Raw genomic sequence first — 15,592 nt, 5'->3', positions numbered from 1 at the left:
CACCTGGCCACTGGATTGGGCTTCAGCCCCTTTTATTTTTAATGTTTATAATACACACCATACTCTACAATACAGATTATTTTAGATAAACATTTTACAAGAAATGAATGTTCTTGCAACGGCCAAACTAGACAGCTTCGTTTTGTGAACACGCTCTGCAATCCTCGCCAAGTGCAAAGATCATTATTCGGTCCCTGGTTTTGCCGCTGGAATAACCCAAATCAAACGGTGACGTTTAACCTCCTCAGTGGCAAAAGGATGACAAACTGGGTTTAAGGTATATATATTTTTACAATGCCGACTTTTATCAGGACACTTCAATTTGCGATACTCCCCTTAAAGCAGGTAAGGGGGGGGGGGCTTTCGGATAGCTCTGGTAGGTGACATGAAAACACTTTGGCAGCATCTCATAACAAATTAGGGCTCAACGTGTTTCCAATTATCGAAACGTGTAACCAAGTGGAAAACAATCCCACACCCCTACCGTAAACCATTCCACTGTCCTCGCTCAAACGTAGTGCCGACTTGCAGCATTCGCAAATGTGGCGAGATGTGATCATAATTCCATCAGTTCCGACTGCACCAGCAAGTCTTGCAAATTCTGGGGTGGGTGGACTCATGTCAGATTCTTTGCAGGTTCCAATGAAATTATTTGCAAATATGCACACAGGCAGTTGCAGAAGACGTAAAGGCTGGCTCAATTACACCTTTGTAAAACAAACACGCCCCCCCCCCCTCTCCCCTCTCAAACTCTATACTACTTTGAGGCACTGTGGTTACCAGTGGTTGCTCAGAAAATGTTTTAAATGCATTGGCTGGTAGTGCCACCATTCGTGGCACCTGTGTTTTCATTTAAACCTGGCCAACATCCTTCATCAAGAGCACGTGGCTATAAATGGCAAGGTGTAACTTTACAAGTTTGGTGAAGTTGCCATGACAGTATTTTAAATATTTAGTTACCAAACAAAGTCCACCTATGCACCCAGAACACCCTAAAGTGCTCCCTGTTGCATCCCACACGTTTGAGGTGTAGCGAAACTCCCGAGTGTGCAGCCATCGAGCTGATGAGCAAGTGGCAGCCGGCACCATTCACTGCGGCAAAAACCTACCAAGTAGACTTCCAAGACCATACGGTAAATCGACCAAAACCAGCGGTAGGCTGAGGAGGGTAATGCACATCCATTAAAATTTCAGGTTATCTTTTCAGTATATGTTGCAGTTCGCAGGGTATTCCACTATTAACCTATGTAAGTTACATGTTTTTCTTAAATTATGTATTGTGCAAAGCTGCTAAATGTCAACCCTCCTGAATAAGAGACAACTTAGCGTGAATTAATGAGTAAATTCCACAAGTATTTAACCACAAATTTACAATTCGAACAAACCAAGCAGATTGGAAGCTGAATATTATTGCAGCAAAGAGGCCATTCTCTCGTGGCAACGCGGGTGTCAGCTGTGATGTGGATGGGTGCAGGGCAGGGGTCAGTAGGTCGCATGCTTAACACATACCAGCTTGCTGTACAGACCATGGAGCAAGCGCCTTGTGTCAAAGGGTGTCATTTTACTGTCACGAGTCTTGCGTGTTGGCAAATGTGAAACGTATCGCTTCTGGATTACAGAATGTTTAAAATAACCCCCCCCTCAAGGTATTTCATTACTTATTTATGAGCCATGTTGGATTTTGCTATCAAGGTGAGTACCGGTAGGAAATTATACATCTCAGGAACCACTTACAACAAGGCTGCTGCTAATTCCAGGCTATGAAGTATAAACGAAACAGATGCCAGCACTGGCTCGATACAGCTGTGGTTACAATGCCTTGCTCCCCACCATTCTCGGAGTATCTTGTGATCCACTAAAAAAAGTGCCATAGAGCCAAAATGAAATCTATCTGCTGACCGACCCGGTTCATGAGCTTGGGCACAAGTTCACCAAAACATAAATCAGGAAAATGCTGGCAAGATATTTCATGTTACGATGAAAGACAGCCTCTTAGTACAAGCACAGCTTGGCAAACTCCATGCTCTCCTTGACTCCATTCCCACTCCGTTCCGCAACTGGTTTATGCAGCAGCCTTCAGGTAAATCACTCCGTCGACATCTTTACCCTGCATCGCAAACTTGTCTCATGACGAATGAGCAGGTTTACAGCGGAGCAACTATTTTAGGCCGTGACACACCAAACGCCACCACGACATGAACGCGCGTCAAGGTTTATACGGTTTGCGAGAGAACAATTGTGCGCGCCGAGGATGAAAAATCTGCCATAGGGATGGGATTTACAACAAACGCACTGGCGCTTACAGTGACCGGCATGAAGCCGTGCATGTAGAGAATGTGCTGCGTGTGCGTGTGTGGCGGTTGGTGGCTTGGGGGGGGGGGGGGGCAGACCCTTAGGCCGTACGGCACTGCACGCCGCCGTGCTGCGGGCCGTCCTCGTCATCGTACACGTCCCCGTTGTGCCCGCGCCGTTGCGTCGGGTCGATGTTGGTGAGATGCGCTTCCTCCATCTCCTCGGTGACCATCGGCTCCGGAGGGCTGGGCAGGAGAGAGCGGAGCTCGCCGAGCCGATCCACCTCCAGCCAGCCGGCTTCCGGGAACGACACCTGTGAGTGAGCGAATCCCATTAGTTGGTCCATGCGACGTCGCACAGTTGTTGTTTTGGTGCCAGCTTGCATGTGTGTACAGCTCTTTGGGAACCAGCAGTAGTGCATTTACCACTCGTTGCAGAGGTTCTCAGAATCTAACAGGGCTGGTGCACTAACCATAAAATGAACGCAGTCTACTTCACTGTGGACGTGAAAAGATCCGGTGATGTCATTCACAACGAGTAGGTCATCGTGTCATGGACCAAGTTTGAAAATTACTCCCAAGTTATTCAATTGGCATTACACTTCAATTATCGTCCTCCTACTGGTCGACCAATGTCCTCTTGCCGGCCAGGTGCCAAGTCACCTTGTGCTATACACAAGGACAGCTGCCACTTGGGGTACCGTTTCAAAAGTTTGAGATGAAATACAAGCCACTTATCGAGTGTAAAGTGCTCCGAGATGCTCTGGCGTGGAGTGTGCCATGCTAAAACAAATCGTTGTTATCCAATATTGGATCAAGGCATCTCCGTGTCATGTTGGGGTTCTTTTTTCATTATACTGCACACCACCGGTCAGTGAAGGCTGGTGAAGGGGGAGCTAGGACCTGTTCTGATATAGTTCACTACTGTTAGCCCTGGCTGGGAATTAAACTCGGGTTGCCTGATTCGTAATTCACTGTAACACCACTCCACCCCTATCACCACATCAAAACAAAAGTCGACCATCCCTCTGCTCAAGCTCACACAAGCATGGTGGGCTCTGACCCAGCAGAAGATATTCCAAATTCTAGGACATGGAAAAACTAAACAGAAGCAGCCCCCCCCCCCATTCACATTTCACGACTTACAATCTGAAACTAGTGCACTCAATGATTGATTCTGCTGCCAAAAACACCACTCAAACCTACGAAGCACACTAACATTTAGACGCACAATTTTGAAACGGTAGCAACGAATGATGAAGGCAATGGTGATGGTGACAATCAGTATCTGAAATGGCCAATGAAGTGTTCAAGCCGGGTCACCGATTGCATCGATATAAATGCCCCTAACCAGCAGCTGTGCACCTTGTACGTGCTGCCTGGCTCTCTCACCTTGAAGTGGATGATGAGACGCCCTTTCTCGAAGGGGTTGCGGTGAAACGGCATTCCTTCATTCAGCACACACTTGATGGCATCGTACTTGATCACTTCGCCTGCGAGTGTAAACACAGGGGGAAGGCAATTGATACATGCACGACTTTTGGAATAGCTTTCAGCCTGCATGCACTTTTCCATACGATTTCAAGGAATCACCTTTCTCTACGCGTGTTATAAACCCTCATTTGTTTCCAGTCAGCATGCACGTTTCCATCACTTTCTCATCATTTGTGGAGATTGGTTAGTTTGTTTATTTTGCCCCTCAAGCAATGCCAGACACCCTCCACGATGATCATGAAGGGTTTGTCCACAAATTTTCGGAGGCGCATGGCAACTATAGAAATGACGGCCTTAACTGTATTAATGATTCCTACCAAGGGGGGAAACCAGGATAAAGTTGTTTCAGTCCTAATGCTGAAAAATAACATGGTCAAAATATTGAATCTTGTGCCCTAAAACAAGGCTATTGTGCATTGCAGTTTGGCGAGGTCACGTAATTGCCAAAGCATGACACATGCAGTGAGATTGCGCCGACTGCTGTATAGCAGCGGCAACTGTGGTGGACAGTTTGTGCACACGCCGTTGAGCTTATACACGGTGTGTGTGTGCCGGCAGGGCGGAGGAACTGGGGCTAGGGTCACGGAAGACCTCATCTGGAAGCCCCTGGAACCCGCTAGTGGGTTTGAGAAGCGTGTTTGTGTTGTCCCACGCATTACAATGGCCGATATTTCGCTCCATGTTCTTGCAACTTCTCCGGGAATTGAATTCAACCAAAATATCAGACAATGCCTAACACGTGGTAACAACCCAAATACAGATTTGAGCACTGAAAACTCTGTTGGATATTAAAATGTATACTTATCAATCTGAAGCAAACCACCTAGCAACAATCACTTTGTGTAGAGTTAAGGGAAGTTTTTAGGCACCTGGGTGGGAGGTGATGACGATGGTGCGGTTGTCAAGTGTCTTGATGGGCCGTCTGAAGCCGCACAGAGCCTCTGTGAGACTGATCTCCATCTCCATCAGCAAATCCTGTCCCTTTCTGTGGACGAAAACAACGCATTTAACGGCGTGCACGTGAAACTCAAGAGAGTTGTCTTTATTAAGATTATCATGATTATTATGTGTGTTTACCCAGGAAAGCCCCACTTCAGTCTGAAGACTCTTTCAGGAGGGCCCTGTCACGCTTTCACAGTTGGAGGCGATGTAGCTGTGTGCAATCCAAATGTAGTCATTTGCAGGTAATTTTTCAGCATTGGGATGTTTGGCCAATACCAATGTATATGTTTCTTTTAGCTATTGGAGGACACCCATGCAGAATAGGGGGAACATATACAACTCTCGACAGAAAAGCCCGAGTTGGGAATGAAACCCAGGCGTTTCTTGTTGAGAGGCACGAGTGTTACCTCTGCGCCACCCTGCCACCCCAATACGGGTTTGAGGATTAGGATTTGTTAACTGCTTAAATTCCAAGGGATCTCAAAGCGACTTACAAATACAATGAAAAACACCAGGGCATAAAAATAGTTCCAAACTTAGTAAAAAACGGATTTTGGTTTCTCTTCATGAAGTCTGTCTTGCTACGTGAAACAAATGAGTTAAACATATTGCCCAGCAATTAAATACCTGACGCTGTGAATGAGAACAGTCAATTTGCTTTGAAGCCAAACACATGAATGACACCATGTCCATTTTGTCTGGACATGCCTGACAGACAGCTGATGGGCAAAGTTCTCTGAAGCGGTGCATCACATCCACTCGTGCACTGTTGTGATTCTGTTATCATTCTCGCCACAGTGCATATGCCTCTAAGCGCATGCAGTATACCTCAGACGACGCCATATATTCAGTGTGGCAACCTAGTGGAGGAAAATATTACTACTGCTACAGAAGACATTGGATTCAAGATGGTGGCAGCTGGTGGAAGTTCAGTGTCCACTGCAACGGACATTCTCAGAAATCTGTGAATAAACTATATTCAGTATGCTCATCGTTTGGGTGGGGTTTCCATTGACTAAAAACACACTAAACCAATAAAAATGTGTATTTTACTAGAAAACCCGTAGCTGGCTAATGGCAGCTATGCTGCATGCCTGAGTCCAGAACTAGAGACAAGGGTTGGTGGCTCACATTTTTTTTTAAATGTCCAAACCCCTTTAGGCTGCGAGGTTGCCATCTCCTGGCTTCCCCAGGCTTGGCAGTACAGCAAGTGTATCATCTCCATCTGTACGGAGATTGAGTGTTAACTCCGGCTAGCACACATGGGGTTTCTCTGCGTTCTCCAGTTTCCTCCCACATGTATAAACACTCATGAATGGAATGGCCACTCATCCCAAGAGGTCCGGAGAGCTTTGGCAATTATTTGTGCCAATTCTGGCTACCCTCTTGCTTGTCTGCGGTTTCCCGCACTGCTGAATCCTTCTGGCCCACATAAAAAAAGTCATAGAAAAACTGTGCATGTGACAAATGTGTGCAATTATTGTTTTGTGTTTGTGGTCTACGTCTCTGCCAGACGCAGCAGTGCCCCCCACCCCCCACACCTGCGGAACACGTCGTGCTCCTTCTGGTCGAGCACGATGATGACATCTCCAGGGTCCAGGCCGGGTTCCTGGTCGCCCTCTCCGTAGAACGAGATCTTCTGGTTATCGGTCATTCCTGTACACGGCCAGGCATGCAGCCATTAGCAACACGTTACCGCGTAGCTTGGGCGCTGTTAATTGTCAATAAATAAATCTTAGCAGAAGCTGGAATGCTAAGAAAAAAGTTTGGCTATATAGAACCTTGGTTATATGCAACCATCTGGCCACATGGCTGACCAGCTCTGAACCAATTCCTCAACCACATCAATTCCATACACACAGCCATCAAACTCACCATGGAGTTGTAAAAGGATGGCAAGCTACCATTCTTGGATGTTTTAATCGAAAAGAGACCAGATGGCTCAATGGGCCACTGTTTACAGGAATGCCACCCATACGGATGCCTACCTAAAACCTGACTGCCACCACCATCCATCCCAGAAGAATTCCCTCATCAAAACTCTACACCATAGAGATCGATGTATTTCCGACCGTCATCACCTCGCCAGTGAACCGGAACACATACACCAAGCCCTCAAGACGAATGGATATTCAGACTATCCGTAAAGCTATCACCCCAACCGTTGGGAAAGAACCATCTGAGGACCCAATCAAAACCATCACCTTGCCATATACATAGCAGGGGTCACCAAAAATATTCCAAAATCATGAGCAAACAAGATCCTGGTTCGATTTAACAGTACATAAAATTCGTGATCCGATCCCATCTGTGAAGCATGTGATCTCTGACATGCAATACCCCGGCGTCTACAAACTAAGCTGTATTTGCGGCAGCAGTTGCATTGGGGAAACCAAGCGACATGTCTCGGACCGTGTTCGTGAACATAAGGTAGATCCGAAACATGGTAGGACCAATACTGCGGCCGTGGCTGATAATTGCTTGAATGCAGTGGGCTCACACGAAATTGATTTCTTTAAGACGAAGGTACTTTGCAAACCCACTGGCTATAAATAAACATTCGTTCATGAAGCCATTAATATATACACACACAATTTCAACCGAGAAGATGGTTACAAACTCAGCAATCACTGGAAGGACGTTATCAACCAGTTTAAGTCATAACTGGCTGTAGTGTTTCCATTTTAGACCTTGCAGCCCTTTAATTGGTGGAAGCCCACCACCAGGACCATCACTGCCCACTACTACCATCACCTCCAGCAGCAACCTCCACCACCACCAGTGTGTCTAATTACCTGGCAGCACCACCCTACATGCTGCTTGGGGGACACCGTTTTTAATCCCTTACATTAACATTAGCTACCCCACCCATGCTACCGCCACTTAGGCTACGCCCATTTTAAACCTTTATAAACAGTTTGCCTTAGAGGCCAACCCCCTTTTCCTGATGACGACCGCTTGTGTTGCGATCGAAACGTCGTAGTTTTTTTACCTATCTACGTGACTTTACCGAAAGACCCAAAGATTACAATTTTATAATGCAGAAACTTGGGCACTGACATTTTATACACCTTGTTTTGGTGGCAGACTGACGTTCAGATTAACTGAGAATCACACTCCCATGAGCAGAGGTTGGAACATTGCCTGGTGCTGGGAATCACCCCCTACAGCAGTTACTCAAAGCCAGAGATGGACAGTTGGAAAACTGGTCACGAGTTGGCTTCCAATGGGTGCTTAAATGTGGGTGTTGCCCAGGCAATTATCTACAGAAAAATATTAATATTCGCGGGGATATGTTCCTGCAGAACGTCGCGAATATTAACACTCAAAGCTTACGAGGAAAATATGTCGGGGGCATAAACATATATGATGTTTAAACAAACTATATTAATATATATAAAATACATACTGTATATTATTGTGCTAACTTACCTCTAATAATGACGAACATAAAACATATGTAAAAGTGCAAATACAAATGAATATATTAATATTTTATGGTATTGTGTCACTTTTCGTTTAGGGCCATGACTCGCGGGAAAACGGTGCCCAATTATAAAAAAAACTGTACAGGAACGAGGCTCGTGTGTCAGTGAAGCAGCAGCAGGTGGACTGAGGAGGAGCGTCACATGGGGAACTTTCACGGTCTCAACATCGACGCCACTCCCATGCATTGGTATACTACATACAGTACTTCTCGTTGGGTAGTCGTCTTATACAGCCGCAAATATTTAAGACAACGCCGTGAATTCCCAATCACACTGCAATAATTTTGATGCAAACAAACAACACCACGATTATAAACAGCGTGAAAATTAAGGGTTAATTGTATTATTAAAGCTACTCTGGGGGCAGTTGTTAAAATCAACTTGGAGGTGAACTGGCTGTGACAAAAATAATCGGGGCTTAACCTGCGATAGACGAAAGCAATCGGTAATAAGTATAACCCGTAAAAACAACGTTTTTCACTATAAATCCTTTATATGCGTGGCAGCGAACTTAATATAAAGGATCGATCCCGCGACCTTTGGCATGGGAAGCGAGGGCGCTACCAACTGCGCTACTCCGCCACGGCCTGTGGAGGGGTTACGCTCTGGGCTCTTATACTGTGACGTTCAGCCAAAGCGATGAATGAGTTCTATTTGAATATATGTAAAATATTTTTTTTTGCCTAAAAAGTGTAACATTTTGGGAATTTTTTTTCACGAACATTAATTGTCTGGCACAACGAGTCTGTGTGGAAAATGTCAGCTCGATTGGATCACGGGAAGTGGGTTAAAAAACGACCGAAAGATTTGCACGGTCATAAGCAAGCAAGCACGCAAGCAAGCAAGCGAACTTAATATAAAGGATTTAAAAAGGTATCTTCACCTTTGTCGATGTGCACTTCTAAAATCTTCTTCTCCTTGAGGATCTTCTTCCCGTTGCAGTTCTTGCACCGGTCCTTTGCTTTTATGCGCTCTCCCTCCCCGCTGCAGTCGGAGCACTCGCGCTGGATCTGCTGTACGAAGCCTGGCGCGATCTGGCGGATGTGCACCTGCACGCCCGAGCCCCGGCACTCCGGGCACCGCTCCACAGCACCCTTCTTGCCGCCACGTCCTGCACAAAACACAAACACGCCGAAGACGCAGCAGCACACCGAGTATACAGTCATTACCCCACGGGGGCACCCATTTTGGTTGCTTTAAGATTAAACCACGCTCATTCTTCAAAGCCAAAAGACCCGTTGTTGTTGCATGGGGTCACCATTGCTCAATTAAGACCAAAACAGGAGGACTTCACAATTTTGGCTAATCACCCGATGAAGCTGGATGTCATCATCACCTGCAAAATGTCGTACTCGGATTGTAAATGTTGTGGGTTTACTCTCCAACACACCAGCGGTGTGCTGAAGCAGTAAGTAATTGGCACGTTTTGTTTACGTGACAAACCTTCCTAATTGGCTGTGTTGTTTACGAGATCTAGCCCAAAAAAAAACCTTTATTACAGATAACATTAGTCGCGAAAGCCTACGTGTTAAACTAACCCTGTATCTCTATCCACATCCTTTCATCTCACCCTCGGTGACCCTCTATTCCTCATATCCTCAATTGGCATCTCCTCCATATCCCTGCTCATCACATATACTTTGTCTCTTCTCAATAAGTGCCAAAACTAAGTCTCACCTCCCTAACTTTCTCGAGAATATTAGTAACTCCATGCTAAGGCTCTAAAAAAATATCAAGATTTATCACGGAAAGGTAAATAATGTGTCTATGAAATGTATATTATGCGGATGTTAAGAATTTCATCGAACAAACTTGCTTACAGTAACGTAACTTTTTTTTTATGGTTCGGCAGTTAACCGCTCTTAACCAACTTATTTGTGTATCTAGATGAAGTCGCATTAAATCTGTATTTCCCAAGTACTCGGAATATTTATGGCTTTCAGATGGCTCCCAATGTCACTTCTACACAATTGCCAGTGCGAACTTGGTTAATGGATGCAAACAACGCGGCCATGGAAATGCGGTTAATGAATGCAAACAACCCAACACCGTGCAAACTAAGCATTCCCAGAAACATCAAATTCACTCCGCATCTCCCTAAGTTCTCGACTGGATAGAAAAACTTACCATAATAACGCAAAATGTAGATTTTTCTCTATAGGATATCATGAACTAAAACTCAGTCGTTACTTATAAATGAGATTTGCATATTTATAATGGCTTTGTCACGAGAAAGTTTGACTCACCTTCGCATTTGTCGCAGATGACATTTTTCTGCATGGAAAGCTTGCGTGTAGCTCCGTTATAAAGATCCTCCAAGCTCACAGATATCTGATGCACCACATTCTTTCCTGAAATAAGATCACATGTGTCAGTGGAACCTTCCTACAACAGCCACGCTGCCATTTATAACAGTCTTGTGAACTGTTGCACTTACAATGTCCAGCACACACACTGCATGTAAACGGGATACATGTTCAGCCCTTTTTTAAATCAACTGCTGGATGAGCCCCCCCACCCTAGCTTCAGATTAAATTGCCTTCTCAATCACAAAACAAATATAACACTCAATTCGAAACAAAGACACTTTAGGATCAGATTGCGGTACACTTCTATTGGGCGTGTTCCAGATACCTTTTGTCTCACGTTGCATGCTTCCTCCACCTCCGAAGAACATGTTGAAGATGTCCATGGGCGAGCTGAATCCTCCGCTACCGCCTGCGCCGCCCTCCTTGATGGCCTGCTCCCCACCCCGGTCGTAGAGCTCCCGTTTCTTCACATCTGACAGGACTTCATAAGCCTGAGATATCTGCTTGAACTGTTAATGCGACAAAACAGAAGCCACGAGTAGAATAATCATACTTTTGTAATTGCAACTTTTTGTTCAGCGTTAAAACATAACACCCTACAACCAAACCACCCGTTGTGTTCTCCATCTCAGACCCCAGAAGATAAGCACAGTCTTAGGATGGGTGACTACAGGGTACATTAAGTTGTCAGATGTTGTGGGGCTGGGTGATGGGCACCAGAGGGAAGGGAGGCAAAATTAAATGTCGCACTGTACATAAGATTAATTTTTACACATCTTGCCCACATTGATCAGGATGGGTAAGTATGGCTAAATAACCCCCACGGCATGGGAAGGCCCTCATCCAGCAGTGGATTAACAAATGGTTGCACGTGTACATACTTGAGCAATACACAACTCCAATAACCGTGCTCCAATAATCCAGACTTCCTGTAATTTGCAGATTATTCCCAGTTCACGATTGCTCCCTTAATCCGCAGCGCACCGTAGAAGGTTGAAACGGCTTCACGGAGCAAACACCACAAAGTGGAGAAATGGATGGGGCTAACCTGAGGCTGCAGAAGTGGAGCTACAGGGAAATGCTGATTTAATATTTATTTATTTGGAAATATTGATTTGTTTTGCATCAGCACACAGGAGCTGTTTTGCATCAACATTTGTTTAAAAAAAAGCAATATTTTTTTTGCTAGACTTGGCTATTCGCTCTAAATATGACAAAGAAACCTTTCAGAGACCAGGGGTCGGCAACCTGCAGCTCTGGAGCTGCATTCGGCTCTTTAAGAACTGCTTTGTGATGTTATTTATTAAGAACCGGCTCGCATTCACATGCATTGCGGGTGGAGATTTTTTTAACCAAATTATAAAGATGGCTATTCTTGTTATTTTTATTTTGGTTGCCAACCCTTGACCTAGACCCATATGGCAGATCTGCACCATTTGTGTCTCAGTAAAAGCCACTACCTTATAATCCGACAATTTATTGCAGTTTAATTTATCCGCTAGTCACATGCCATGCATCCCCCGTAACCCACGAATGTTTCAAGGATTAATGCAATCTTGTGGCGCTTTCCTCCAATAATTTGTGGCACACCGCGTCGGTACAAACATTTCTCCGCCTATTTGTGAGTGCTCCGCGGATTACAGGATGGCTATATCATCTCCACATCAATGCGGATTATTGGAGATCTGCTGCATTGGTTTTCATGATTGAAGGAGAAAAACAGAGCCATCTCAAAAAAAGCAATCTTAAAAGATGTTTTCAGTGCATACTAATTGCTAAGACGTAAAGGTCAGAAACAAAGCAATTAACAAAAAAATTTGAACAAAAATGTAAAGTGCACATGCTTGGAATTAGTCTCAGACATAAAAATGGGAATTAGAGAAGATGTGCAGGCTAATTACGAATGAAATGATCCTTGCTGGTGATGATAAAGGATAACAAATGGGGTCCATACCTTTTCCCCCTCATTGGGGTTTTTGTCGGGGTGATACTTAAGGGCGAGTTTTCTGTAAGCCTTCTTCAACTCATCTGCAGTGGAGTTCGGCTTCACACCCAGCAGATCGTAATAAGCAGTCTCCTTTACCATCTTGTTAGGCTGCTTAATCCTTCGTCAACAGAGCAAACTGCACAACAGGTTTAGTGCAGACGTTAGAAACACGTTTTTTAAAATCCTCAATACAAAGCCGCAGCAGGCGGTGTAATCATTAGCACGCTGCCCTTGTACAGCAAGGTTGCCGCTCCGAGCTCCCGGCGCGGCACTTGAAACAAGGGCCACTCCCAGTCGTAGAGACGAATACGCCAGTTGGTCCATGAGCAGATCACACACATTGCGGGGTAAAGTGTGGGTACTCACACCTCTTCCCAGATGTCTGGACAGCACAAGGCCAAATACTTGGAGGTACTTCCGCCAGCAGTGGAGTGAGCAAGCAATTTCAAGAGCTGTACCTTTACTTATGACAACAAGACTCCTTGTTAACGTCAGTATGAAAAACTAGCAGTTCCGTTTCTAAATCGTTAGCCCTATTTAGCCATCGATATCGTACGTTAATTTTAAAACAACCAGAGGCACACCGGCATGCTAATCGGGTCTTCAAAATGAAACCTTCCACGCCGACACTGCGGGTTGTGCTTTGTCATGTAAGCCTCACCTACATACGGACGTAGTTTTCATGAAATATTTATACCTCATCGTGGGTGGGGCTAATGTTGTTCATTTGCAAGTATTATTTTTCGAAAGATGACTCAACTGTGCTGTCATTTACGCCACTAACAGCAGTGCAGTATGTTAAGTTTCCTTTCCATTTATAGTGCTCGGCCTTAAATAATCTACACAAATGACGGAACAGGATTTCCAGAAGATGCTTGCACAGACCAACATTCCCAACCCAGTTTCTCAAACTACAAATGCTTTACATTGTCTTGTTGATTGGTGTTAAATTGCAGCATCCATATATAAAGACATTATAAAAACCCCCACGACGTCACGCTATACACCCCAACACCACATCAAACAAAGAAAGCCCCTAACACAATGCACTTGCCTACTATGGCAACAGCAGCGGCGGTTGTCTACAGCACTATTATACAGTACAATCATGTAACAAACTGGTTGACGCCTTTGTTACGATACATTGCATAAGCCCAAAGGCGTACAAGGGTCAAGGTATGTCGCAGCGTCAGTTTTCGTTCCTTGATACTGTACGCATCCGTAAATACGGACATGAAACCGATTATAATACTTCACTGTTCGCACTAAAACACAGCACTTCGTCAACGTCACTGTTTTAACATCCCATCGCAAGCCCAGGGCTGGATCAAGGCTTCCCCACGCCTTCCAGTCCTGGCAATGTCTTTGCCGAGTGCGAGTTGGCGATGAGGCGGGAGGGCCCAGACATCACTCGCCACCGATGTTCGCCGTGGATGTGAATCGAACTCACGTGAACGCACTGCGCTAATGCGCCACTGCTCCCCCCCCCACTACCACGGGTGGTAGTTCGATACGCACGGAGTTATACAACGGCCTCGTGGGGGTTACACAACGGGCTCGTGGGAGAAAACGACCAACGTATCTTTTGATGATAAAACCGAAAGCAGGACCCCCCCCCCCCCCACAGGCAAGCCGGGACGCACAATCCAACGTCGCGAACACCGTGCCGGGTGATCCCGGGCTGCCTAACGCGAGTCGTGGAGGACGCCTTCGGCTCACGATGGACGGGAAAAATCCCCCCGATTAAAGTTGCGGCAGGAGCCGCCGCCTCGTGACGCCATTGCAGAGATCTGCCGTGAAGAGCGCCCGGCGGCGAGGTCCAGGAGCGCGTGCGACCCCTCTCTCAAACGACGTCTCTCACTCGGGGATTGCTTCGTTGCTCGTTTACGAATGACACGCAACAAAGGCGCTAATAAACGAGATCGCAAATATTGATTTTCTTCAAATAAATACATTGTTACCGGCTTGGGCCTAGTCGGTACGCCCGGACCCTGACAGGACCACGCCGCTTGCCTGTGCGGCGCTGCGGGGAACGCGACGTCGAAGGCGGCCGCCGCGTCCAGGCAACGCGGCGGGCATCGCGAGGGGAAAACGCTTCACGCGGTACAAAAAAAAGATTAATATATTGTAAAAAAGACAACAGACGACAACGGTCGCTGCCTCGGTTCCACTTGTGTGCGTGAGTCTGTGACTCACCGAGCCGCTCGGAGGGGAGTGAGAGTCCGCGACGAGATGGGAGCGAGGCGACGCTTTTCTATAAATGGAGGAGCGGCGAAAAGGAACCGGATCCCGAGAGGAACCGGAAGTGATCTCGGGCTGTGGCCCCCGCGTGGAACCGGATCCCGCTTCCTGGGTTCCCAGTTCTCTCTTGTCAGCGCGTGGCAACTCATGCCGACAGAATAATACTATTATAGTGCTATTATTATACTATTATAATACTACTATAATAGTACTATTATAATATTACTATTATAATAGTACTAATATACTACTGTTATACTATTATAATAGTATTATAATACTATAATAATACTATTATAGTACTATTATAATACTATTATAATACTACTATTATACTATTATAATACTACTATTATACTATTATAATACTACTGTATTATAATAGTACTATTATAATACTATAGTATTATAATAGTACTATTATAATAATATAATACTACTATAATACTATTATAATACTATAATACTATGAACTTTTTTGCCCGTCTAAGGACGGCTGTATATTGCAATAAATCTGAAATATTCAATAGAAAAATTGTTCAGCTCATGATTATTAATGAGGGGGGTGCCCCATGTGGAGTGACGTCACCTGTTAATGGTTACTGGGGAGGGGTGCGGCATGTGGAGTGACGTCACCGCTCATGAATAATAGTGAGGGGAGGGGTGCGGCATGCGGAGTGACGTCACCGCTCATGAATATTAATGAGGGGAGGGGTGCGGCATGCGGAGTGACGTCACCGCTCATGAATATTAATGAGGGGAGGGGTGCGGCATGCGGAGTGACGTCACCGCTCATGAGTATTAATGAGGGGAGGGGTGCGGCATGCGGAGTGACGTCAC

The 15,592-nt window shown here is 45.5% G+C and overlaps 1 protein-coding gene across 1 annotated transcript; it reads right to left on the bottom strand.

Moving 5' to 3' along the window:
- Window positions 1–6: 6 nt before the first annotated feature.
- On the bottom strand, window positions 7–14,841 carry LOC144734853 (dnaJ homolog subfamily A member 1-like). Its single transcript, XM_078617269.1, has 9 exons — window positions 14,708–14,841; window positions 12,479–12,647; window positions 10,850–11,033; window positions 10,462–10,566; window positions 9,099–9,326; window positions 6,269–6,383; window positions 4,655–4,770; window positions 3,684–3,784; window positions 7–2,605 (listed from the first exon to the last, which is right to left on the bottom strand). Exons 2-9 carry the CDS (start codon window positions 12,608–12,610, stop codon window positions 2,393–2,395), a joined length of 1,194 nt encoding a protein of 397 aa, XP_078473395.1. The 5' UTR covers window positions 12,611–12,647; window positions 14,708–14,841; the 3' UTR covers window positions 7–2,392.
- Window positions 14,842–15,592: the final 751 nt, after the last annotated feature.

Source organism: Lampetra planeri, chromosome 53 (genome assembly GCF_965212315.1).
Source record: "Lampetra planeri chromosome 53, kcLamPlan1.2.h2, whole genome shotgun sequence".
NCBI classification, from domain to species: domain Eukaryota; kingdom Metazoa; phylum Chordata; class Hyperoartia; order Petromyzontiformes; family Petromyzontidae; genus Lampetra; species Lampetra planeri.
The sequence above is the reverse complement of the archived record's forward strand: the minus strand, read 5'-3'. Positions and strand labels throughout refer to the sequence as shown.